This window comes from Psammomys obesus, unplaced genomic scaffold, assembly GCF_907164565.1.
Source record: "Psammomys obesus unplaced genomic scaffold, mPsaObe1.curated_primary_1811, whole genome shotgun sequence".
NCBI classification, from domain to species: Eukaryota; Metazoa; Chordata; class Mammalia; order Rodentia; family Muridae; genus Psammomys; species Psammomys obesus.
Window position 1 is genome coordinate 973,051 of NW_026590468.1, and position 25,664 is coordinate 998,714.

Below are 25,664 nucleotides of genomic sequence, written 5' to 3' on the forward strand. Positions count from 1 at the left end.
AGAAGAGGAGGGAGGAGGTCAGTGGTGCTCTCACGAACCTAGTGGGTGTCCTTATTCTTCAGCTCGCCAAAGAAGGCATACCCTGTTCTTTGCCATCCCAAATCTCTGCTCTATTTAAGGTCAGGCCCTACTAGGGGCCTAGGACTATCATCCTGTACTCTTGTCCTGTCTGCCTGCCCAGTCATGGTGCATCCATGGAAGTGAGTTCTGTAGTGGGAAGTCTGTTCCCATTGCTTAGTATCTGGCCTGGGTTGGGGTGTCCCTCCTAGGCAACCTATGATCTAACAAAGAAGGAGACGGTTTGCAGTAGATGCTGGCTGGGTTCTGAACCATGATGGAGAGATGCCAGCATATCTACTGAGCTGGTCTCAGACCACTCTAACGGCAGCCTCCAACTAGGTCATGATGAACACAGGAACACCCCCTCCAAATACTGAGACATGGACTTCCCTTTTCAAAGTCCTTTCTCTTTCTTTTATTCCATTCTTTGACCCCCTATACACACACACACACACACACACACACACACACACACACACACCACAGGAGAAAGACAGACAGTGACAGAGACAGACAGAGACAGAAAGAGGCAACTGGCCCCACCTTAGCTCAGCCTGTTATCTATGTACTCTACATCATGCTGCTCCAAAAGATTCTTATTTCAGGTTGCCATGGCAACTCAGCTTCCCTGAGTCTAGCCTAGGGGCTTTTCATTAGACATAAGTTCAGCATCTCTGCCAGGGTTCCAGGCTTGGAGTGGTCATGACTCACCTTAGGGCACAGAGCACAGCCCTGAGTCTTTTGCCTCAGTGAAGGCCCAGTGAGGATGAGGCTACTCCTTGCACCTGTAGCTCAGACACAAGGATTCTAGGTCAGGGTCACCCCTCTTCAGAGGATTTCTAAAATGGCACCACAATTAGCAAGGAGATTCTCCTTCCTTCTCCATACTCCACCCTGCCTAAAGGGCTTCTGCTTCACCCTCTGGGCTTCTGACAGCTTGTTAGTAATGACAGAAAGTAAGTCATATAAGCACCAAGGCTCTGCTGATAATTCTTCCATTCTCTCGGCCAGAATGTACATGGTGTGAGTGTTCACAGAAACACATACCCATGCATGTGCACAAATGTATGGACACTAGGAACATATATGCAATGTACACACAAAGCAGAGATAACTCTAGACATTATCTGTGTATATATGCTGGCCCAGCTGCTGAGGGCACACATGAATGTTTACACAGGGATGCTCGATGTGTACACTGAGATACATACTTATGACAGGAAAGCACATGGCTACAGATCAATCTATGCATCCCGGTTTGTGGATTACAGATGGAGTTACTGCCATAGATATTCCTTGCTTCACATGCGGAAACACACACACACACACACACACACACACACACACACACACACACTTCTTTTGTCCTGTCAGCTCAGACCCAAGGAAAGGCATGTGAAATGTCATCAACTTGAAGGCCCTGGAAAGAATTTCACAAGCACAGAAGTGACACAGAAGAGACCAAACATACCTGAACATCTGCTTGGCTTTGAGGCTGGCATCTCAATGAAATGAACTTTCCACAAATATCTAAGTCTTTATGATGGCTATGGCTGTCACCATAGTGATTATTATAGTATATGTGTGTCTTGCAGTATAAGATCTGTTTTTTCACAATATGCTACATAGTTAGGCCAGCCTAGGCTACATTGCAAGGCCTTTGAGAAAGAGAGAGAGAAGAAATGGGAGAGGGAGGAGAGAGAGAGAACTAGGAACAGCATTATATTTACTAAACAACACAAAGTGTCTTAGTTGCAACTAAACATTGTCCTGTTAGTTCTGGCCAATGCAACAACTTTTGTGATGTATTTTCATGTAATTATTAAAAATAAGAGCCAGGCACGGTGGAACATGTTTGTAATCCCAGAACTCTGGGAGGCAGAGGCAGGCAGATCTCTGTGAGTTTGAGGCCAGCCTGGTCTACAAGGCTAGTACAGGACAGCCAAAGCTACACACAGAAAACCTATCTCGAAAAAACAACAACAAAAAGAAAAAAAGAGAATAAGATAAACTATTATTTACATATCTAGTAAGTCTCTGAAAACCATTAGAACTGACAAACAGTTCAGTGAAGTTGACAATCGTAGGATAGCTGTTCATAAATTATTGTTTTTTCTACATAGCAGAAACATCCGGTTAAAATAAAACAATAAACACTGTATTCAAATAACCTCTAAGTAAAGAATATCTATAAAACTTCACAAGAAATCTCTTAGTCCTGTGTGAAAACAACAAAAAAAATGTCTCCAACTCCCTACCTCACCTGCACAAACAGCCTAGCTGACTTCCCCCACCCCCCTCATTAGAACATCATGCTCTAATCACAGCTGCCGTAAGGGTTTTCTTCCAATTGGATGAATTTATTGCAAAGTTCATCTGAAAGAATAAACTAATATTCCAAGACAATCAAAGAAATTCTGTGAAAGGACAACATGAAGGCAGTTGCCAAGCCAGCCACCAAACTGCACCATGTGCTTTTCACCATCTTCAAACATAACACAAGTCTGTATCCCAAACAGGAACACTGACGTGAGAATGACCGGCTGCATCACTGTGGTAGAAAGACAGGCCGTGCACAAAGTCATGACATAGGTGGTCTTTCAAACACAGCCAAGGAATGTCAGGTATTAAGCAAATGGTTTAGAGATCAATTTGCCACCACTCGGAAGAACAAAAGTCTATCCTTATTTCCTACTACATACTGACACAAAAAACAGGTGGGTTAAAGATTCATTTAAAAAGGAAACAAACAGGAAGGTAAAAGTGTCCGAGGGTATTCTTTCCATCATCTTTAAGGAGCCGGATAGCTCACTGAATCCCATTTCTAAATCCAGAGGCAGTGTTTTATAAGTTAAAAATCATAGACTTTAACTAAATTAAAAAACTTCAAATTCTCTTTCTTAGGCCACAGACACTCCAACTGAGCACATGCAAATTTGGTAGCTCTGCTGTGAGTCTTATCTGGAAGCCATTATAAAAATATGTATTACCAATGACTTTCAGAGACATTCATTCTTTGTAAACCATTAATGTTCTTTTTCTGAAGCCATTCTAAGAAAACAACCATAAAAGCATGGCCATTTATGCACTATGTTCAACACAAATTTAGGCATTTTGGAAACAACCAAAATAAGAGGATTCTTAGATTTCAATAAATCCACAAAACCATCACACAGCCATTAAAAATAACATTTGTTCAATAATACTCCTGAAAATGTATTACATGAAACCTTTATATGGCAAAACCTTTTCACTAGAATGTATGCACACACAAACAGAAAATTTCGACTTACAAATAAACTCAGACTGCACATTCTTATAATGTTCAAGATATTTTTCAAGTAGCACTTAAATTTAAACCCATTAAAAAATTAAGTTTCATTAGTAACAAAGAATAACACAGAACAAATAACATTATTTTAGGATCCATTCTGCAGTACTTATTACTCCCAGGGTTTTCCTGAGACTTCCCTGTAGGACCACACCAACACTAGCTCTGAGATACGAATCTGCCAGGGCAGACTTCCATCCTCTCTCTCTCTCTGAACTTAAGCTTTTTATTTGTCACCACGGACTCTTATGGAGTAATATCTGCCTAGTATCTCATAAAGTTGCATTCCAACGAAGACATAAGCACTGTTGCTGGAACAAGTGGGAAGCATGAAAGAAGAGCAACAGCAAAACATCCTTCCTTTCTGAGCTCTCCCAGTCCCATACAACCTGTTTCTTAGGAGGTCAGACTTAACCAAAGGGAAAAATAGAATCATTTTTTTTTTAAAGCCAGAATGTCTTGGCTTCATGGTAACAGCTGTTGGACTTCCTCATTTTCTTGTTTTTGTAGTGAGCTAAGGACTTCTAAAATAGCCACATAAGTAACATAGTTGTTAAGAAATGCATCCGAGAGATAATGCTCAACTTCCTCATTCACCAGAGGATATAAAGACCACCCACGACTTCATGCTTTGCTCACTTCCTAAAACAGCTAAAATGAAAAGACAAAGCTCTGGCAGGGACTCACAGCCATCCAGACTTTGACCCTATACCCTACAGTGAGGTACACTGGGAGGAACATTCTGAGGAACTGCGGTAGCAGCCATGAGAGTCGAACTTAAGAGAGGTTCTGCAATCCTACTGCTAGTAGGAATCCTACAGACAAACATATGTGAGAACCAAGAGATACATACAAAAATGTCCACAGTGGCACTGCTAATAACCTCCAGATGTCACAAAGACCCACTAGCAGAATGGATGTATTCACTGTGCCACAGTCACCTGCCTGACTACCATACAGGGACAATAAGTGAACTGCAGTGGAACTATATGCCTAACAGACGAATCTCACTATTGAGCAAAATAAGCCAGTTTCAAAGTGAAGATAGTAAATAATCCCATATGCATGAATGTCAAACAGTGTGAAATTAATGCCGTGCTAGAAGTGAGGTTAACTAGTGGATATAGTTTCCAGAAAGGATCTCTTCAGGGGGGCTCCTAGGGTGTCAGTGCTCTTCTTGTCAGTGTAGGTGCTATTGACCTGATTGTGCACAGTGGCAAACACTCATTAGAAGCTGTGAAGCTTGTGATTTGTGCATGTTGATGTTCAACATAAATATTTCAATGAGAAGTTTAAATTGGAAATTAATCACCCATCAACAGGCTTTACCTCTGAGTGTTGGGAGTACAGGAAGTTTTAAATTTCATTTATTTTATGTTTAATTATGTGTATGTGTGTGGGAGAGTGCACATGAGTACAGGAGAACACAGAGCTTGAGGGTGTAGAACACCTCTGTAGCTAGAGTTACAGGCAGCTGTGACCCATCTGAAGTGGATGCTGGGAAGCAAACCTAGGTCTTTTGTAAGAGCAGTATGTAATCTTAACTACTGAACTCCATAAGTAGTTTTATTTTTCCTATATTGTTTCAAGTAATCTATATTTACTATAATGAACACTTGTTTTTGTATATGTATGCATATATGCTATGTACATAAACACATATACAAACACGCTACATGAGGCCACCATGGTTCTAAAAGGTGTTGTAAAGTTGGCCTGGAAGCAATAGGTCACCACATCTTTTCCTAATATGTATTCATTGTCTTCTTCCCAGACTTGGGTCAGTGGTCCCCAGTTTTGAAAACAGTAGGGGTGCTCAGGGTTTTTGTCCTCTCCCCTCCCTCAGTCACTGATTTAGTTGGTCTAGGATGGTTCCAATATGACACTCCCTGAGGTTGAAAACACTAGCACCAGGTAACACAGGGTCTGAAAGCTCCAGCTTTCCCTACAGGACAAGGGATGGGGAAACCTGCCTGGGTTCTCCTTGGGTGGGTTGTGAAATGGGGGCTACATCCTAGGGTTGGTGCAGGAGAGCATGGAGATAGCAGGCTGCAAGGAACTCAAGAGCAAACACAGGCTTGGACGCAGGTCCTGCTCCGTGCTCTGTTCTGTGACTTACAGGTTTAAATTTCCGAGTCTTAGCTGCAGCGCAGGGATCCACGGGATCTACCACCTGTTTCCCAATGTTATGGACAGTAAGTAGGCTGAGCTGTGAGCTGACGGCCAAGAGACATCCAGGCCCCTAAGAGCAGCTGGCCTTGGTTCTCCTTCTTTCCAAAAGACCCTTTCGCTGAGTACCTATTCAGTGCATGGCCCTCTGCTAGAGGTATAGGGTGAAGCACTACTCTGGTCTCAGAGAGGTCACAACTTAGTAGTAGACCCAGGTATAACCACAGTTAGAACAAACACCCTAAGAATTGCAACGGAGCTTAGCACTGAGATCGAAAATATCCAAGTAGTTTTTCTGGAGGAGGTAATAGCAAGTCCTGATGGACAAAGAACAGTTCACAGGTAAATGCAGGCAGATTTCATGTAGCAGGAGCCACGGGCGTGGAAATGTGGGCATGAGCTGGGGAAACCTGCGGTGCAGAGAGGATAGATGGGAGAGGGTGAGCTGTGCCGAGAGCAAGTTAGTAAAGAGCCTCTTGTCTCCACAGTGCTGAACCTCATGTCACTGAGTGTCAGAGACATGAGCAAAAGTGTCAAACAGGAAATGATAGGATGGAATGAAACAGGATTGGAGGCAAAAGGGCAGCCCAGGCTGTTGTCTACTAACTTAGACTGAAGATGGAGAGAGTCCACAGTGGTCTGTGGCTGGGGACGGAAGAGGGAGTGAAGGCAAGAAAAGCCCAGGTGAAATAATTTAACAACAGCTTCCAGACCTTAGAGACAAAACAAAATCAGGGGAGGACAGAGATCCTGGAGGAAAGAAAGCATCAAGGTAGGCACATGTGACCCAACCTGATGGCTGAAGTTTCCAGGCCACAGCTTTGGGGAAGAACATTTGGACAGAGCCTGGCAGTCTCTCTTAATGGAGTAGATGGAGGCCAGAGTTCAACAAGACCAAGACAACTAGATTTTGGTAATGAGAATACAAGAACGAAGGGAGCTACCTAGCAGACAGAAGACAGCAGACAAAGACATGGTGTGCTTCAGTTAGACAGCTTCTGCCAGGCCTGAGTGCTGATCTGCGCACATGTGGGAGCACTACTCCAAGCTAGGGAATGAATGCATCAGCATAGAGCTAAGAGATCTCAGGACCCAGATTGCTGGATGTAGGGAAAGACCTCCTGCTTCCCAGGACAGATCTATCCCTCAGAGGAGCACTACTTTAACAGTGGGCAGATCAGTCCCCACAGGCTTCCATGGTTCTGCCTGCACAGGACACAGAGGGAAACCTCAGGTTTGACTATGCCCAAAGGATTACACTGTGTCACAACACTACCTGAAGAAATAGAATGAAGTCCATTGCTCCAACAAAAAATTCACAGAATGTACTAGATATGAAAAAAATATATAAAGAAAACAGGATCCACAACTAGAAAAAAAATCAATCACTTGTACAGTATGGGAAGAAATGCATATTTGGACTTTCCCTCCAGTTTCTGCCACAGAACTTTAAAAGTCCTTGGAGCTGCCCCATCGAAAGGAGTGTCTTTTTTTAGTATTCATAAGAAGCACATAGCAACCAACCAAGGCTATGCCAGCGCAACTCACTAGGCTCCCAGATCACTTCAGGATATAGGTTGGTTGCCAAAGGGGCCAACCATGTAACTAGAGAGTTAGAGCTTTCAGTCCCACACACAGATCAGGGGAATGGAGGGGAGCTATCAATTCAGCCATCAATTTCCAAAGGACTAATTGATTGGCCATGTAACAGGACCTCCACAAAATCCCAGCAACAGTGTTTGGAGAGCCTCCACACTGGAGAACCTCTGAGAGGGAGGTGAACTAGAGAAGGCGGGAGGCTACCTCCACATCTTGTCCTGTGCATTGCTTCTATTCGTCTGTTCCCAAGTTTTGAACTTTATAATAAACCGGCAATAGTCAATTAAGCAGCTTTCTGGGTTCCATCATCCATTCTGGAAAATTGCCAGAGGATCATGGGACCTCCCAAGTTATAGCTGGTTGGCTATAACAGGAAGCAACTGGAGACTTGTTAGCCTCTGAAATAGGGGTTGTATTGTGGGACTGAATTTTTAACCTGTGGGGAACACACTGATTCCAGCTAACAACAGAACTGAATTGGAAAACATCTGGTTGACATCCAGAGAGTTGCTGGTATAGAAACACAGACAAATAAAAGCTAACCAACAAACAAGCAAAAACAAAACAAAACCCTACACATCTGGCATTAGACTGTTGAGGGTAAATGCAAGCAGAAGCGCACAGGTGAGACAGATGACAAATCTAGGAAAGATGAGAAAAGTGGTTCTGCAAATTTACTTCAAGTAAAGAAAAAAACTGCAAATATGACAGGAGGAATGACAGCCATACTCGGTACCTAAAATGTAGTGGTACTCTTAGATACTACAAAAAAAAATTACTGAATTCGAAGCCATAGATAGACATAGTCCAAAGTAGGGTCAGTCATACTGCCCACACCTTCAATCCCAGAGCTGAGCTACATGGTCACCTTATCTCAAAGATAAATGTATGTGAAAATAAAACAGAAGAAAATATGGAAAAACACACAGTATCAGTGAACTGAGGAAGTATTAATCTACACACGTGCAATCTACACAGATGTCATTAAAGTTTGGAGAGAAGTGCAGAAAAAGAGGAGACAAAAAAAAAATACTGAAGAAATAATAGCTTCATTTTTTTCCAATCTACAGATCCGACAATCTCCAAAGACCTCAACCAAAGAAACCTGCAAAAAAAACTTATACCAAGATCCCCTTACAATCAAATTGTTGAAAACTAGTAACAAAGAGAAAATCTTAAAAGCATCCAAAAGAGCAGGGCAGGGCAGACATTGCAAAGAGACTGAGCAAAGAAACTTCTCACTACAAACACTAAAAATTAAGAGTAAGCCAAAGTATCTTTCAAAAATGATGGTCAAATAAAAACAAAGACACTAGAGCAGCGCTAGAAGTCTCTCTCTCTCTCTGTTCTTTTTTCATGCACACCAAAAGAGGGAATCAGATCCCATTACAGATGAGCCACCATGTGGTTGCTAGGAATTGAACTCAGTACCTCTGGAAGAACAGATAGTGCTCTTAACTGTTGAACCATCTCTCCAGCCCTAGTCTTAACATAAGTACTCCAGGGACAGAACAATGATAGTAGGATGGTAATTTAAATATGTGAATATATAATGTGAATATATGCATATGTATATAACTAACACTGGACATAGGAAATAGATATATGCAAAATTTTTCTCATTAAAAAATAACTAGCAAATTGAATCTAGCAACATCAGGATTATACATCTTGACTAACTGGAAGTTATTCCAGGTTTGCAAAACTGACTTGTCTTGCAAAAAACAATTAACAAAAATGAGGAATAAGGCCAATATATACTTCAGTGTATGCAAAACAAAAGTACTCTACCAAATTTAACACCTTTTCAAGAAAAAAAGGACATTTAACAGATTGGGAATAGAGGGGCATTGTTCCTATAAAGAACTACCTCTAAGAAGACACTAAAGGTAAAAACCAAATGAATCTACCCCAGGGAATAGACAAATAACTACCCACTGGAGGAGGTTCTACCAAAGAGGGTTAGGGGAAAGGTGAAAGAGAAGGTTCCCAGACTACAGAGAATGAAGGAAAGCTGTCTTCTATTTGTAAAAGACATAATACTGTTTTTAAAAAAAACTGATTGTGTCAAAGATAATACCCTAAAATTAATAAACAAATGCAGGGAAATTTCAGGACACAAGATCAATATATAAAACCAGTTTTATTCTTAAACACATTCAACAAACAACCTAAAATGTAACAATTCAATTTGTCAGCTTCAAAAAGTAAAATGCCAAGGAATAATTTAAAAAAAAAAAAAAGGCATTTGTCAAACAAACTTGAGTTTGAATTTTAGAACCCACATAAAGATGGAATGAACCAACTCCACAAAATTGTCCTTTAGACTCCATACATGCACATGGCATGAACATGTAACCTCTACACATACACACTCATGCACACACACACACACATCAATCATAAATTAAGAAAAAGTAAAAAGACCGGGCAGACAAATGGAGAGCTAACAGCAAAAGGGTAGGTTGGAATTCAATGATATAAATAACCCAATAATGTAAAAGGTCTAAATACCCCAATTAACAGCCAAATTTATTAGGCTGGATAAAGATGGCACAGTTATCTGTTACCTAAAAGAAAGGCACACCAGGTATAAAATTGTTGAGGTTAAAAGTAAAAAGCACAGAAAAAGATGCCAGTCAAATACTGATGAAGACTATGATGAAGTGCTTATATTAATAACAGACTAAGTAGACTTGAAAGCACATTCTGGAATCAACTGATGTCTGTATTGATGCAAGGCAAACTTCTTCAGTGCGTACAACAACCACAAATGTTTATAGTCCTAAGACGGGAACTTCAATACACAGAGTCAGAATGATCTGCCTGAAAATGCAAACTAAGGGAAAGCTTCTTGGGTATGGTGTAGTTCTCTGCCTAAAATCGAAGCAGAACTTATTTTCACTAACATAGTCACCAGAAACACGGGGGAGGGGGAAAAGAAACCAAGACAGAAATTTTCATATCAAAGATGAAGTAGTAATAATCAGAAAGGTGGGGCAGCAAGCAAGGAGAGTGCACTGCACAAGATGGTCCTGAGAGGTGGAATGTGCTTGGTTATGTCCAGGGCTGCCAGGAGGTAAACAGGAAGTAGGAGTTGCCAGCAAAGGTGGTGTGGATGGAGGAGTGGGAGCAGAAGCCAGGCTGGAGCTGAACGAGGGCTCTGCAGGTGAGGAGGAAATGGAGCAGACGGGTCCTGACTTTGATTTAAATAGACAGATGAAAGGAGAGATGGGACCTTATGAAATTGAGGTACTGGGTCTTTTAACTGGGTACTGAGGAAGGTCTCTAAGAACTGACACAGCTTCAGTGAGGAAGGAAGCATGCATGGGGATACAATGAAATTAAGGTTTCAGAGATATAAAAGAAGGTATAGAACTGGGAAGGAGACACAGCAGGGTCTGAGAGAAGTTAAAAGTGAGGGTGGACATGATCGAAATACACTGCACATATACATATGAAACTCTCAAATAATAGATAAAATAAAAATTAAAGATTTATTTTATGCATAAGAGTGTTTGTCTGCATGTATGTATATGTATCACATGCATGTCCCCAGAGAACAGAAGAGGCACTGGATCCTCTGGAACTGGAGTTTCAGATGGCTGTAAGTCATCATGTGCCAAGAACAAAACCAGGATCCTCTGCAAGAGCAGTAAATGTTCTTAGCCACTGAGTCAGCTTTCCAGTGTCTCAAAATAATTAAAAAAAAAAAAAATTGAAAGGTGGTATATTTTCCATGCCCTTACTTTTAACTTCAGTGATATCTCTGAAATGATTTTCTTTTAGGCATCATATAATTGTGCTATTTTTAGCCAATCTAGTAAATCTGGCCATTAAGTGGGGATGTTTAGATTCTTTACATCTATTGTTGTTATTAATATCACAGAGTTCTATTTACCCTATTATTATTAATACTCCATTTGTCCATCCTGTTCTTTTAAAATTAGTGTTGCTATCAAAAGATAATGAGATGCCAGTAAGAGTGGATGAAATGGACATGATATTCAAGGAGTTGAAGATTAAAACAAAACAAAACCTCAAAGGTCATGATATATACGCACTATGCTCATGGCCTTAGAAACTTCTAGTACAGTGGTAAGACCTAAAACGAAACACTATAGGTCAAACGCCAAATTTCTATTGCTTCTATTCTATTCCTATATCCCTAACTGGCTCTAGAAATTCCTGACTTGTGGTCTACAGACTTCCTGAGGCCCAGGATAAGCTAGTGCTGTCAGAATGTCATGTAAGACACACACAGATATGTTCTTGCAATGCGTGCTCCGTGGGTTAAACACCCCTGGGTTTAATGTGTTGCCCAAGACAACTCTTCCTTGTCTAGTGTTGCCAGAGAGGCCTAAAGGTTGGCCACCCTTGCTGACTGTTCCTAACCTATAAATATGTGCTTCTCTATTGCAGCCCCTGCCTTAGAGGCTGCCTAACTCCTTATTTCCCTGTCTGTCTATGGAATGCATGTTCATGCAGAACTGGCCAGCATTGGTGGGCACCATCTTGAATAAGGAACTTTAGCCTGACCTTAAGGGATACTGAAAGGAGCCAGAGTGGTGCTAGCAGAGCTGAATAAAAAAGAGATGTAGAAAATTCCAGAACCCAGCTAGCCTAGACCAATATTATGTCCAAGAACCCACAATAGTCCAGCTATCGGCTGGAGATGTCTATATCTTGTTCAAGGTCTTTAGCTAAGGCAGGATTGTGGCCACTAGGCCAGCGTCACTCCCAGTAAGCCCCATGCCACCCACACAGGAATTCTTGTTTCCTCATCTCCCGTGTATAGAAAGAGCCCTGAGCAGAGAGCCTGGGTTCCAGCTCTGACTCTCCCATGAACTTGCAGTGTGACCTGGTCCCAAAGCCCCATTTTTTTTCCTGTTAAATAATGGGTTGGATGTAGGATCCCAAAGACACTGGTAGACCTGATGATGTGTGTCGAATGCACGAAGAATCATTAGCTCCCATCACTCAAAACACAGGAGCTGCAGAAGACGAATGAGCTGAATCTTGCATCAGTCGTCATGGCTCTTGCAGAGCCATCCCTTTGGGGTGGATTACTACACCTTTGTTCTCCTCTCCTTCCCAAGAGCCTGCAAGGCAGGCTCAAAGGATACTGTTCTCATTGTGAGACTTTCTCTAGGCTACATAGTTAACCTCCTCTGAGGCTGTGAGGATGAGAGGCCTCTGCCACAGAGACATACCTGAGACCCCTGGTTCTATACAGATTGGATCTTTGGGATATTATCACCACACAGCCCATCAGCATTCTATTATCAACATCCATTGGGGGTGCAAAAGAGAGCCCCAGATGCACCTATTTATCTAGCCTTTTTCCTTGGAAGAACAGGTAGATTCCCCAGATGCTTGGCACACCCAGAAGGCAATCCTCACCTACGGAGGGGATACTATCCTTTTGCTTCATTTGTAAAGATGGAGCTTAGCCTCCTCCTTTGCAGGTAGTTACTGCTGACTGCTCCTCTGGCTAAGAAATGAATCCTAGGGATTCCCAATACCAGTGAGCTGCAAATGATGTACTGAGCAGGAGTCCTGGACAAGATCATTTCCTGTTTGCAAAAGGTAGGTGTAGGGAGGTCAGTCTGGGGCAGGAGACTGAATACATGGACAAAAAAGGCTGGAAGCTTTAGCATCATGATCCAGTCAGTGCTGGCCCTAGGCCACAGACTGGCTACATGGTGATGATAGCTCATCTCTGCGGAGGTCTAGCTGAGAGCCCCAGGGAAGGGGTAAACAGATCTGGGCCTCTGGGTCTTCATCAGTGCTACCTGGATGGATAGGGGACAAAAGGACCACAAAAGAGCTAACAGGAACAAATCAAGCTCACAATAGTCACAGAAATATAGACTTTACCCAGTGGCCACACCCTTCCCTACACCCAACCTCTTGAACACACCACAGTATGACTTCAGAGCCACCCACACTTCCCCACCTCCCCACACAGCTCTCCTGTGGACAGCCTTCAGGGCCAGAGCTCCCTCCTCCCCAGTCAGCTCACCCAGCGATTTCCCTTCCTTCCTTCCAGTACTTCCTCCGGGATGTTCTCCTGAGGAGGAAAAGAACAGGTGACTTCCATATCCTTGCTGGCTCATCACATTTTCCCCACTTACTGGCTGGCCACACTGTGGTCACTGCCTCCTTTAGTGTCCTGGTCTCAGCAGCCTCAGGAAGTAGATTAGGTGATAGATCAGGGTATAGGTATTTCTGCGGAGTTGTTTACTCTGTGGTTCTAGCACAGAAGGCAGACAGATCAGGATAAGGGCAGCAGTGACTGGCCATGGCAATGAAGCTGTCTGAGATGTTGGAGAACAGGCAGATTTTGGATAGAGGAGCACACCAGAAGAGGCAGAAGGCAGAATATGGAGTGACAAGAAGGTTTGAGGCATGGGGAGCGGTGCTCACTTAAGTAGTGGAGGATCCCCGAGATGCTGGGCACACCCTGGGGTGTGGACCTCCTCGATCACATGTTTAGAGTCCAGGGGGCTTTGTGGCAAGAGTCTGGGGGACCCTAAGTGTTGAGGGAGAGGCATCCAGAGAGAAGAAAAGAACTCAGAACAGTAAAGGTGAGGCCAGTGAGTGGTGGGTGGAGCTGACGCAGGTCCATGGGACAAATGCAGAATGTTCAAGCGCTTACCTATCTCTTCGGTGGCCCCGTTTCAGGGGCCCAGGTTTCCTGTTCTGCTTTGAGTGCCGAGATCCCATGGGCCAGGGAGTGCCTCCTGGGAACAAAATTCTTGTCTGGGTGAAGAAGTGTAAAACCAGAAAGGAAAGATGTCCTGGTCTCATGATGGACAGAGAAAGGGAGTGAATTTGGGAGCTGGGTCCTGGAGTTAGACTACACACAAAGCCCTGGAGTCTGTTGACAATTGTCTTCCTTCATCACCATGGCAACAACCCCCAACACTGGTTAATTGGGACACAGAAACCCTTCTGATCTGGTATCCCTTCTAAGCCCTTCAATATCAGACTAAATTTTAAAGGTCTCAGTGGCTATGCCACATAGGAATTGTCAACTGCTGATTTCCATGGGAACGGAGAAACTGAGTGTCTAGGTTACTACGGCAAACCAGGCTGCACCGAATACACTGGCAGATGGCACAGGACTGCTGCTCTCTCTGTGGCCAACTCTGTCCCAGAGGGCAGACTCTGGGGTGGGAGTACACACAGCATGCCTTTCCGAAGCCAGTGAGAACTAGGCTCACTTGTCTGAGTCCTCCACCTCTTGTCTCCTTACTCCACCAGAAGCACACCTGGTAGACCACATGTCCTCACTTCCACTATCTCCCTACACTGAGAGCCCAGGGGCCTGCAGGCTGCATATTCTCTCCCCTTTTCTCTACCTGCTCTCCAGACCCAGCGCCCTTCATTCTGTATAGCACTTCCCACGGTAGGGCGCTCTTGCTGATTTCCTGTGTGTCTAACCGCTTAGTCTATAACACATACCTATGTGAATGACCCAGGCAGGTCATCATGGCACCAGCTTAGCTTCTGGATATGCCCTATCCACCTTCATCCACAATGGAACATTCTGATGTTCACCACTGAGCATCTCTGAACTCCACCCACCGCTTCCCCAAACCAAGTCTAGATTAGGGTCTCCTCTCTGCTTGTTCAGCATCAGGATAATGTCTGCTACCAACCTGCTTCTCTCAACCCTATCCTCCAGTGGCATCAGTGGAAGCTGTCTGATGACCCTCCTTGTCCTGCTGAATCCCTCAGACACACCTACTGCCTCAGGACAGACTCGGCACTGCTCAGCTCCTCAGATGCTCCTATCAACTCTCCAGCCTCATGCTGGAGATGCTGCTTCCTTTCTTTCCCTTCCCTAACTCTCACATATCCTGTAAATACCACATCCTGAATTTCTGCAAGAATTGGGAACAATAAGAATTTCTAGTAAAAATGTCTAAAACATCTTTGGGATCTAACTTCAAAATCTGAGTGAAAAAGTGATTCCAGATATAAAGCCAGATGTTGTTGACCCCAAAGGGACTCTGGAGACCCAGGTCTCTCATCTCAAAGCAGACGGATGAAGTCTTGGGGAAACTAAATGGCCAGGGGAGGAGTGCAAACAGTGAGCCCATTCTATTAGCGCTCATCCAGGACACAAAGCATCAGTGACTGTCAACTGAGATGATTTCTCATCCACCCCAGATATCACAGACAGAAGTGAGGCTCAACAGGAGGAAAGGCCAAAGCCAGCCTCTGGATACTGCACTGTACATAGGAGTGGGGAATGTGAACGACACAAGTCAGACTGCCAAGGTACCCTCCTAGTTTTGTCTTTTCCCTACCCACCTTCCTTTACCACCAAGTAAGCATTCTGGTGTGCTTGCTTGTACTGGGAAAGGGAGATTTTATCTATTATAACTTTCCTCCATCCCAGATGTTTCCTGCCCTGTCTCAGCAGAGGAGAAACTTCTGGTTAGATCTAGGAAACTCTCAGAGCTGATGCACCTTCCCAAGTCCTCCCTGGTCCCTTCCTGCCCAGTCCACAGGGTTAAGCCAGGAGAAGTGGACCACACAAAGAGGGTGAACTTATCAACTGAAGCCAGCTTCTTCGAGGGGAGTTCGTCCTTCTCACCTTGAGGCTTCTTGGTAGGTTCAGCTGCTACTGAGGCTTCTGCCCATGCCACCCTGGGGAGGATTAGGGAAGGGCTGTCAAAAGGAAGCTTGGGGCTGAATAAGCTGCACACATCCAGGATCACACCTCCCAGGAAAGGGCAGTTCCCCTGACCCTGAAGAGATGGACAGTGGCCCTAAAACCTCATACTGCATACTTCAGTATGTAGGTCTGTACTCAGCAAAGTCTTCTTCAAGCCCAGAAAGACCTCCCTTGTATTCTGGTTCTGTCTTCCAGGGCTCCACAGAACTGGAGTCTTTGAGTTGTCATAGTATTCCATATTCCCTTCTCAGTGGGAGTACAACCCTCTAGTACTATTTCACAGAGAACCCAAGGCTCAGAAACTTGTTTGGTATGTGGCAGAATGGGCAGGCAGAACATGATGCTCTGTTCATACACATGAGGGACAAGATGACCTTCTAATGCCAAGAGGGGTGATGAGCCAGCTCTGTAGTACAGCAGATGCTCAAAAAGGAGATCATGGAATTAGCAGGCAAGACAGAGAGCTTTCTCTGCCTGACACCTGAAACTTGCTCACCTCCCCTCACTATGACAGGTGTCCTGACATTGAATGGCCAAATGACCTAGGCCTCCCCATAACAAGCATTTTGGTAACACGTTGACATTGTTCTTTCAGTTCTTAGATGAGCTGAGTGCAGCCTAGGTATGGCAGGGAGAGAGGATATCCTCTGGTGGCAGGGGTTCCACCCTGACAGAGACCCTAGCACAATGGGAGCCCTTCAACAGACAAGACCTACCCTCTGCAGAAGGCTGGTTAGCATGCGTCCACATGTGTGTGTTTCGTGGTTCACCTCCCTGTCACAATGAGATCCTCATTGTCTTCTTTCAGCCACATGCTGTCCTCTCCCTGGGAGGAATTTAGGCAAGTGTAATTTTCTCCACTTCTGTGTACATGCAGCAACCCTTTTGTCTCCCTTCAGATCCCCGTGCCAGGGATGCTGTACGCTTGCCTGCACTGCTCTGGCTGGTCATGCTTACAGGAGGGGGAAATGACCAACATGGTCTGTCTTCCAGTTACTATGAAGACAACCTATGGCCTTCTTTGAGGTGTCTGAAGACTGAAGCAGGGTCCAAATGGATGGATGGAGGGTGGACGCACAAGGCCAGTTATAAGGGTGGGACAGGAGAGTTTCCCTGGGTCCTTGCTACCCAGGGCCCTCTCTCAGAAGAGAAGTTGAGCCACTGTTCCCAAGATAGTAGACATGAGTACTGAAGGGAGTAGGGGTAAGTTCCTGGAGGAAAGTTAGGGTTTCAAGGCCAGAGCTGGCTGGGCTGAAAGAGACATGCAGAATTTTAAGGACAGAAAAAAAAAAAAAAAAAAAAAAACCTCAATGCACAAGAAATATACCACTTAAAAAATGCAAACATGTCCATGACTAAAGATTAAACTTTTAAACCACCATCTATAAATAATGGAGTGAGGTAAGCAAGGCTTTGGCCTTTTCTTGCTTGGAGATGTTTGTGCATTTGTTTTGTTTTGATTCTTTAAAGCAATTCATTAATACGTGGGCATACTTGAGCCTTAGCGTGCATGTGGAAACCAGAAGAGAACTTGGGGGAGTCAGGTCTCCCCCCCCCAACAGGATGGGTACTGTTCTTTCAGCTCAGGATTTCAGGCTCCCCAGCAGTTTTACCTGCTGAGCCACCTCACTGGTTCTTGAATATTTTTCAGAGGTTGTATGAAAATATTGATTTTGATTTATGAAGGTGTTTTTGAGACAGGGTCTCATTGCCTAGTCTGGCCTAATCTGAAACTCACTCTATGTAGCAGGTTGGCCATGAACTTGTGGCAATCCTCCTGCATCAGCCCTCTGAGCACTGCGAATACAGATGGCTGAGCTACCTCGCTCGCCTGGCTTGATTAATGGGCTTCCTAGAAATCCCTTTAATTATGCACTAAAGATAAATGGCTCTCTTACTTCATCTTTGTCTGGGCCGTGAAGGAGTGGGACAGTCTGAGTCTCCTTGGGGACTGTGACTCTGTTGAAAACATATCATGTTTCAAAGCTTTAGCTGATGAGCTGCTACCCGCCACAGATTCCATCAAAGTTCTGAGTGTACTGCATGCAGGCTCACATGACTGTGCTATAAGGAGGGCTTCTGGGAAGCACAGGTGCCTGGCATGCACATGGCCCCCTACACATTGGGTGACAGTGACTCATAAGGTAGCTCCTGCTTCCTGCCCTCCCTGAGGTTGGCTGCTAAGAGGAGGGGAGGGGAAACAGGGGAGGGAGTAAAGGGGCGGGCAGGGAAGAGGCTGCAGTCTTGCATGACTTCCCAGGAATGGCAGGTTAGCGGTAACTGCTTGGAGCTGAGAGGCTGTTGATAAATGTTCATAATAATCAGCCTTCAGATCTGACACCAGCTCAGGCTGGGATGACTGTTTTCAATGAAAATCGAACCCAAACCAGTAATTAGCAAGGTGAGAGATGCCAGTCTTCTCCTGGAGCCCTGTTCCAGACAGAAATGCCACCTGCATATCAACTAAGGGCTCTTTCCTGGGTCCACACTCAAGAGAACAAACTGGCCTGGACTCCACCAATGTGATAGAAAACAGCAGGCAGGAATACCCATCTGTCTTCCTAGGAAATGCTGCTCCTAAGGGATTCACCGTTATCCCTAGTTGCTGAGCAGACACCTACCTCAGGCCTCACTCCCAGTGTCCTTTTCCCTACAGCTTGCTCTAGGATCTCTGCTGACATTATTCCTCCATGTCAAAAGCAGGTATGTCCCCCACCCCACACACACCAAGGCGATGCCTAGGATCACTGGACACTTAGATAAGGAACCTCTTGTACTGGCTTGGGCTATGGCAAGAGGAGAGAAGCATGGCAGGCCCTAGGGCCATCCCAGCTTATGCCTCTGGTCCCTGTTTGCTCCTGCCTCCAGACGAGCCAAAAAAACTGTACCTGGAAATAAGCAGCCTTCTCTGGCCCACCCTGTGCTGTCTCATTTCATATCTGGACCTCTAGAATGCTGGCACCAGCCAGAACCAAGCCAGCAGGGGAAAACACTACTCCTGTGTTTTTTGCTCCGATTCTCACAGGGCTTCTGGATACTAAGAAAAAAATGCTAGACAGCTAAGATGAAGTGAATGGTGGTTTATACATTGGACACATCAAACACCTCCACTGCCTATATGGTGCCTGGCCCAGGTCGATTGAGAGGCCCAGAGGAGGCGTATGCCTTTTGGGAGTTGTTAAGGAAAGATGGATAATCAGGCAGCTGTGCTGGTCTTCACCCAAGGAAACACTGTGAGCCACAAGTCTAGAGGTGTTTGCTAGAAGTCTCAGGAGAGACAGAGCTGGTCAGGCCAGTGGGATTCTGAGAGTGGGAGCATGGCCTTTCAGACTGTCACTGGACCTGTGAATGGTGGCAGGAGGAAGGTTCTGGCACCTCATGTGCCACCTAGTGGTATCACAGCAGGAAGGCAGCTTCAGGCCAAGTGGTATTTCTGTGCCCACCCCTGAACTCAAAGGAGAAAAGCCAAGGAAATGGGCTTTGTGTTACTCACAAAAGGCCTGGGTAGAACCTGGGGCCCAGGGTATGGAAACAGCAGAGCAGCAGGTAGGCAGGAGCTGGGCCCCAGGTTCCCTTTCAGAACACACTGCGGCCTTCTAAAGGTTTCTCCACTCTGCAGTGTTTCCTACTCCTTCACCAAAACTTCAACTGCTCCTGGTCTGGCCCACGGGAAATAAGCAGCGCTCATGCTCAGCTGGGCCTAGAAGAACTGACATGTACGTGGGGTTCAGAGAAGCTACACTTTGAAGCATCATCAAATTGTCTGACCAGGTGGCCTGGGAACGATTTCTGTTACAACCTTGGACTGACAGAGGGCCCCGCCTCAGCCCTCAGCTACCCTGCTGGGTTCCGGAGTGCTCACTGCTGTTCACCTTCACTTCTTGCCAGAGAGAAGTCATCAACAGAGCTGAGTGGTCCTGGAAGTAATGTTCCCAGGGGTGGTGAACACTCAACAGAGGATATAGCTGGTGGGTAGGTGGGAGTGGGGGAGGCATAGGGAGGACGGAGGCAGCTGTGGGAAGACCAGGAAGACTGGCCACCATGGGGTAAAGCAGGACAGCCTTGGGGAATAGTTCACAGGGTTGCAAGGGTTTTCCTTAAAGGGCCAAGGAATAAATATTTTAGACGTGTGAGCCAGATTAGCTCCGTGACTGCAGAGTGAAAGTGCCTTGACAGTATTTAAACAAATAGGTTTAGCAGTGTCCCATTATCCATTTGCAGAAGCAGGTACTTGTCCACTGGCCATAATGCACTGGTTCAGCACATTCAGAGGGCCCGACCTCTTCCTACACAGTCAGCAAACATAGGATACCCACAGACTCCCATCACACTAACTGATATCTCTTAGGGCATGGTACACAGTATAAGGTCAGGGTTAAGAGCAGGAACAGTTCCTATGTCGGGAACTGTGCTCTTAACCCTTGCCCACAGCACTCAGGTGGGGGACACTCACCTGCAGTGAAGGTGCTGCTGCTGCTGCTGCTGCTGCTGCTGCTGCTGCTGCTATTCCCCTTTCTTCCTCTAGGGGGGTCTCTCTTGGTCTAGCTGCTGCCCCTCCAGCCCCTTCTCCAGCAGGAAACCCCCAGAGCAAGGGGTGGGAATAGGGGTGAATGGGACTGAACTGCCCCAGGGACAAATCAACAGACAGATGACACCAGGGGAAGGTGAGGTGGCCCAAGGAGGGAGGAGGAGGTGTAACCCAGCACCAAGAACCAGGGGCCAAGAAGAGGCTAGGTTGGTCCTACTAGTCCTGTAAGGCTGGGCCCCACCGGATCCCCACCCCAACTAGGGACACACACATCTAGCAAGGGCCTGTCTAGCCTTCCCACCACAGCCCCTGTCCCCTTGTATGTGACACCTGGCAATAAGATCACAAGTCCTGGATGGGGCTGGTATACTTGTTCTCAAGTTACACTAAAAGTGAGACTGGGGACGATGGTATCGAGGCTCTGCAGACGCAGCATGGGCTCATCCAACATTGATGTGGGCCCTGGATTGCCCCGGAGCCCCTCTGAGCAGATGTGGGATCCAGGTCTCATCTTTTGGTGATGGACTGCCAGGCAGGGAAGGGTCCTCTGGCCTGCAGATCAATGCCCAAGGTCATCCTGGGGCTGTTCCCCAGCTCTCTGATCAAATCAGACCCCTCTGGTGGATTCTGCTGGCTGTGCAGGCACTTACTTACTAGGCCACTGTATTTTAGACATTACTGGTTGGCAGAAACTCCCAGGCAAAGCCAGCTGTTCAAGAGGCCCTCATCATACCCAGTCTTGGCCTCAGGGAAAGGGAACTGTATCCACACTGCCCACTCCCCAGTCCTGTACCTTGTTCCCACCTAATGCAGAGGCAAAAGAAAGGGCCAATTCCCACTACCACCTTCTATTTTCCTATACACATATTCTACTCAGATACACAACATTGCACACATGGTCACCCTGCTGGCATGTGCACACACCTGTCTCCAAGGACACACAACTCAGCCATCTGTATCATGTGCACACACCTCAGATGTGCTCACTGGCGTTCACTCAGTGCATGCACAGATGCACACACTCGCAGACATTTCTTCCAGGGTATCCCAACCCTCACAGATCTGTTCTGTGACGACAGGTGATGGATAGGAGGATACGACTCAGGATGTCAGCCTGTGGAGAAAGAGACACAACCCCACCGACTGGCAAGCCCTGGTCTTCCTGACATGGTGTCAACACTGACCCGCAGTGTCAGAGGAGTGCTGGAGGCAAAGTCAGGTTGGGATCCAGTCTTTGCTAATCCTGGGCCACCATTACCCTAACTACAAAGATGTCCCTAGGTACTGTGACTTCATCACTTGACCTGAGCCCTGTGTCCATCACTCTTGTATTGGTTCTGATCTGCTGGCACAGTTCTCTAGCAGAATTCACCCCTTGACAACTGCCTCTTATAGCAATAGCCCTGACAGCTGGTCACCAAAGCCTACTGACTATCACCCCAAACCCAACTTATTCTCTGTCTCTCCTTCCCTCTATCCCTCCTTCCTTCTCTCCCCTAAGAATTTTATTTGTTCACCATTTCAGACACCAGAATACCTGTCTGACAATGCAGAGGGAGGCTGACTGGGAACATGTTTCTGAGCCCCGACTTGGGTGCTATGGCTTCAAAAGAATCCTTAACACTAAGGATAGAGAGAAAATAGATCTCTCCCCAACTTACTGCCTTTTAAGACAGGTCCCCACTGGCTCCCTGGGCACCCCATTTGCCCTACCCAATCCAGATGACTCAGCCCTGTCTTACTAAATATCCTTTAGAAGAGAAATCTCTGGAACATATCAGAGTCTCCTGTCACATGCCACAGGAGGCCTGCCCCACCCAGTAACTCCTGAGACAGCAGTGTCATAGCGGGGTTTCAATCCTGCCTTCCCTGACTTCATCTCTCCACCTCAGCTCTACCAGTCACCAAACACACTGAGACACCACAGTAGGACAGAGGGAGATGTTTTGAAATGGGGATCTTGGTGCCAAACTGCTCTCTAATGAGGCAGCTTGGTCTTGACCCCTACAATAGTTGTCACCTGTCAACACTATCCCAGCATCCTGATGTCACCAGTCATATAAATCAACCGCTTACTGCTGTTGTCTTATGTTAGCGTGCTGTTAGAGCCATTTTAATTTTTTGTTCACAGCTCTGGGCCTTCCATGTAAGGCTCTAACTCCCCTAACTCCTGAGAGAATCAAAATCACTGAACCTGAAATTTTGGAAAAGCAATAAACTATGAAAATTACAAAAAAAAAAAAAAAAAAAAAAAAAAAAAAAAAAAAAAAAAGAAAGAAAGAAAAGAAAGGAAAAGGATAGGATAGGATAGGATAGGATAGGATAGGATAGGATAGGATAGGATAGGATAGGATAGGATAGGATAGGATAGGAAAGAGACCAATGAAAAAGACTGGATTCCTTCCCACCAAGGAGCGCCTGCAACAAAATACCTATGTGCGTGAGTGTGTGGAATACGTGCTCCACACAAAGCTTACAAGAAAAGCCAGGAGGTGGTAGCTCATGCCTTTAATCCCAGCACTTGGGAGGCAGAGGCAGGCTGATCTCTGTGTGTTCGAGGCCAGCCTGGTCTGCAGAGAGAGTTCCAGAATTGCCAGGGCTACACAAAGAAACCCTGTTTGGAAAAAACCACTAAAAAAGGTTACAAGACAGGGGCCAATATGCTATTCTCCCCTCTCAAGCTCTAGCTTACTTCTACCCTCAGAAGTGCCGTTCTCCCTTAATAAACTCTTTTGTCTGTTACTATCTGTGCCTCTGTCCAAATCTTTGTTCAGGCACACGCAAACCCACAAATCCAGTGAGTGCCCTCTGGGCCCTACCTCTAACAAGAGTCATGCTGCTTGCCTAACTGACCCAGCTCCTTCAACTTCAAGGGAAATAGATTCATGGAGCTAGTGACTTGCCCACAGCTAGAATGGGCTCTAAGTAGGGGGCTCTAAGTGGGGGCTCTAAGTGTAAGGGACTCTAATTGGGAGGCCCATAGTAAATCCTAGACTGCGGCCTCTGCTCTGATCTTTAAACACACCTTCCCACTTCATAAACCCAAGTATAGACAGTGAGTTCAAGGCTTGGTGTGGCTGCCCTGAGTTGCGGCTTCAGTCTCTTCCTGTTCTTCTGTGGATTCTGACCCACCGGCAGTGATGAGTGGAGTTGCTTAGTGGGGCTCACTCTATGGATCTTTCTGTAGTGATCTCTCAAAGGTCTAAGTCTTAGGGGTGGGGCTCTGTTTTTGTGTCTGACATACTTGTGGATTTTTCCCTTCCTTCCTTCCTTCAAGGAGTTGAACCTTGTTATTCATGCCTCAGGCACTAAAAGGTCCAAGATCCTGAGTCCCCATGTGATTTTTGTTCCTCTCTGCACAAGACCCTACAACTGTGCCCTGCTCCCACAACTGGTCCCAACTGGTGATGTCCTGCTCTTTACTGGCCATGCAGCTTTAAGTCCTGGACTGCCTCCTTCTCCATGTCCTCAACTCCTTCCAGCCCTGCTTATCCTTCCAACAGCTCCTGGGCACCTGGGGGGCGGGGCCTTCTCAAGTTATCATACCCATGCCTGTATCAGGGAACTGCCTGCCTTTCAGATGCAACTGGAAGGGTAAGCCCTGATGTCGATGAATGGGATCCTGCCATGTCCCAGGTAACAATCACAACAGCTAAGAATCAAACTGCAGTCCATGCCAGGCACTGACCTAGCACTCTGCACTTAGTTATTAAGCCTCAGCCATGGTAATTTATCTGCCACCGTTGGAGGCAGTCAGGATTTCTGTGATCTCCGAGGTAGAGATGAGGCAGCGGAAGCTCACAGCAGGTTAAGAGTTCTCCCAAGGTCACCTCTTCTGGGCAAGAGCTGAGAATACTGTGAAGGAATGTTTTCTGAAACATTAGAAAGCAGAAGCCAGAATCATTGTTAAAACATCACTGAAACCCGGCTTCTCTTCCCTCTCCACACCTACCCCTGGCCAAATACATACCAGTTTGCTAGTGGGGAGCCAGGCTCATGTACCCAATTTATTTCCAACTATTTGTGTATGTGTTTGTACGCGTGTGTGTGGGGGGGTATGTATACATGAGTGCAGGTTACAGTAGAGTCCATAAAAAGATGTCAGATTCCCTGGAATTTGAGGTACAAGTGGTTGTGAGCTACATGTGGGAATTGAACTGGGGTCTTCTGAAGAGCAGTCAGTGCTCTTAACGACTGAGCCACCTCTCCAGGCCCAAATAACCCAAGTTTTGAAAACAGGAGCACACATCTTGTTAGTGTTCAGTTCTGATAAAGTGAGACTTAGTGTAGAGGGGAAACCTCCACAAGAATAATTTAACTACTTCCTCTGGGCATGTAGCTCAGCTGGTAGAAAACGAGTCCAGTATGCACAAGCCCTAGGTTTGATCTCCAGCACTGCATAAACCAAGTATGGTCCCCTGTGATCTAAGCACTGGAGAGGTGGAGGCTGACAGATCAGAAGTTCATGGTCATTCTAGGCTTCCACAGTCAGTTCAACTGGAACACATGACAGCCTGTCTCAAAACAAAACAGAACACCAAACAACCAACAACAACAAAAGAAATAAAGCACCACAAGAAAACAAATCCAGTGGCTTCCTCGACTTGACAGAAACATAGAGAACAAAATCAGCAATGGCATTCTGAAAACCAAGGGACCAGAGAAAGCCACAATAACATCCAAAGCGAGGAGACCAGCCTCGTTCTCTTGTTCTCTGTAAGCTTCAGGTCAGTTAAGTCATGAACTTCATTGAGCGGAATCCTACAGAGGACATACAGGCTCTCTGTCTGCAAAGCCATAGCCCACCTGACAAGGTGGACAAACAGTATCTCACTAGAGTACCACATTGGCCCATCCATGTTGGTAAAGTTACCACTCCAAGTTTACAGATGGAGAAACTGAGGCTGAAGAGGATCATCTACCCATTTGATACATTTCCAAATTGCTTTGCCTTTGTTACTTTGTTGTTTAAAAGTTTAGTTCATTTTAGGTGTGTATATGTATATGTATGTGTATGTGTATGTGTATGTGTATGTGCGTGTTTTGCACATGAATGTAAGTGCCAGTGGCACCCAGAAAAGGAAGTTGGATCCTCTGGAACTGGAGTTACAGGTAGTTGTGAGCTGCCTGATGTGGGTGCTAGGAACTGAACTCAGATCCTTTGAAAGAGCAGCAAGTACTTTTTACCACTGAGCCATCTGTCTAGCCCCCTTGATTATTTTTACAAGTATGTATGATTTATTATTATTATTATTATTATTATTATTATTATTATTATTATTATT

General features: G+C 45.5%; 1 protein-coding gene across 4 annotated transcripts in view; it reads right to left on the reverse strand.

The window, feature by feature from the left end:
• Tub (TUB bipartite transcription factor) overlaps positions 1–25,664 on the reverse strand; it is a 76,450-nt gene that overhangs the window by 44,585 nt on the left and 6,201 nt on the right. Inside the window, exons 1-2 of one of the 4 annotated variants that reach the window (XM_055607432.1) lie at positions 13,821–13,903; positions 13,185–13,232 (exon numbers count right to left, since the gene is read on the reverse strand). The exons of the other annotated variants lie outside the window; for them this stretch is intronic. Of the exons in view, the coding sequence (XP_055463407.1) occupies positions 13,185–13,232; positions 13,821–13,888 (116 nt within the window). The 5' untranslated portion in view covers positions 13,889–13,903. Of the gene's footprint in view, positions 1–13,184; positions 13,233–13,820; positions 13,904–25,664 lie in introns of those variants that run through there. 4 annotated transcript variants of the gene reach the window in all.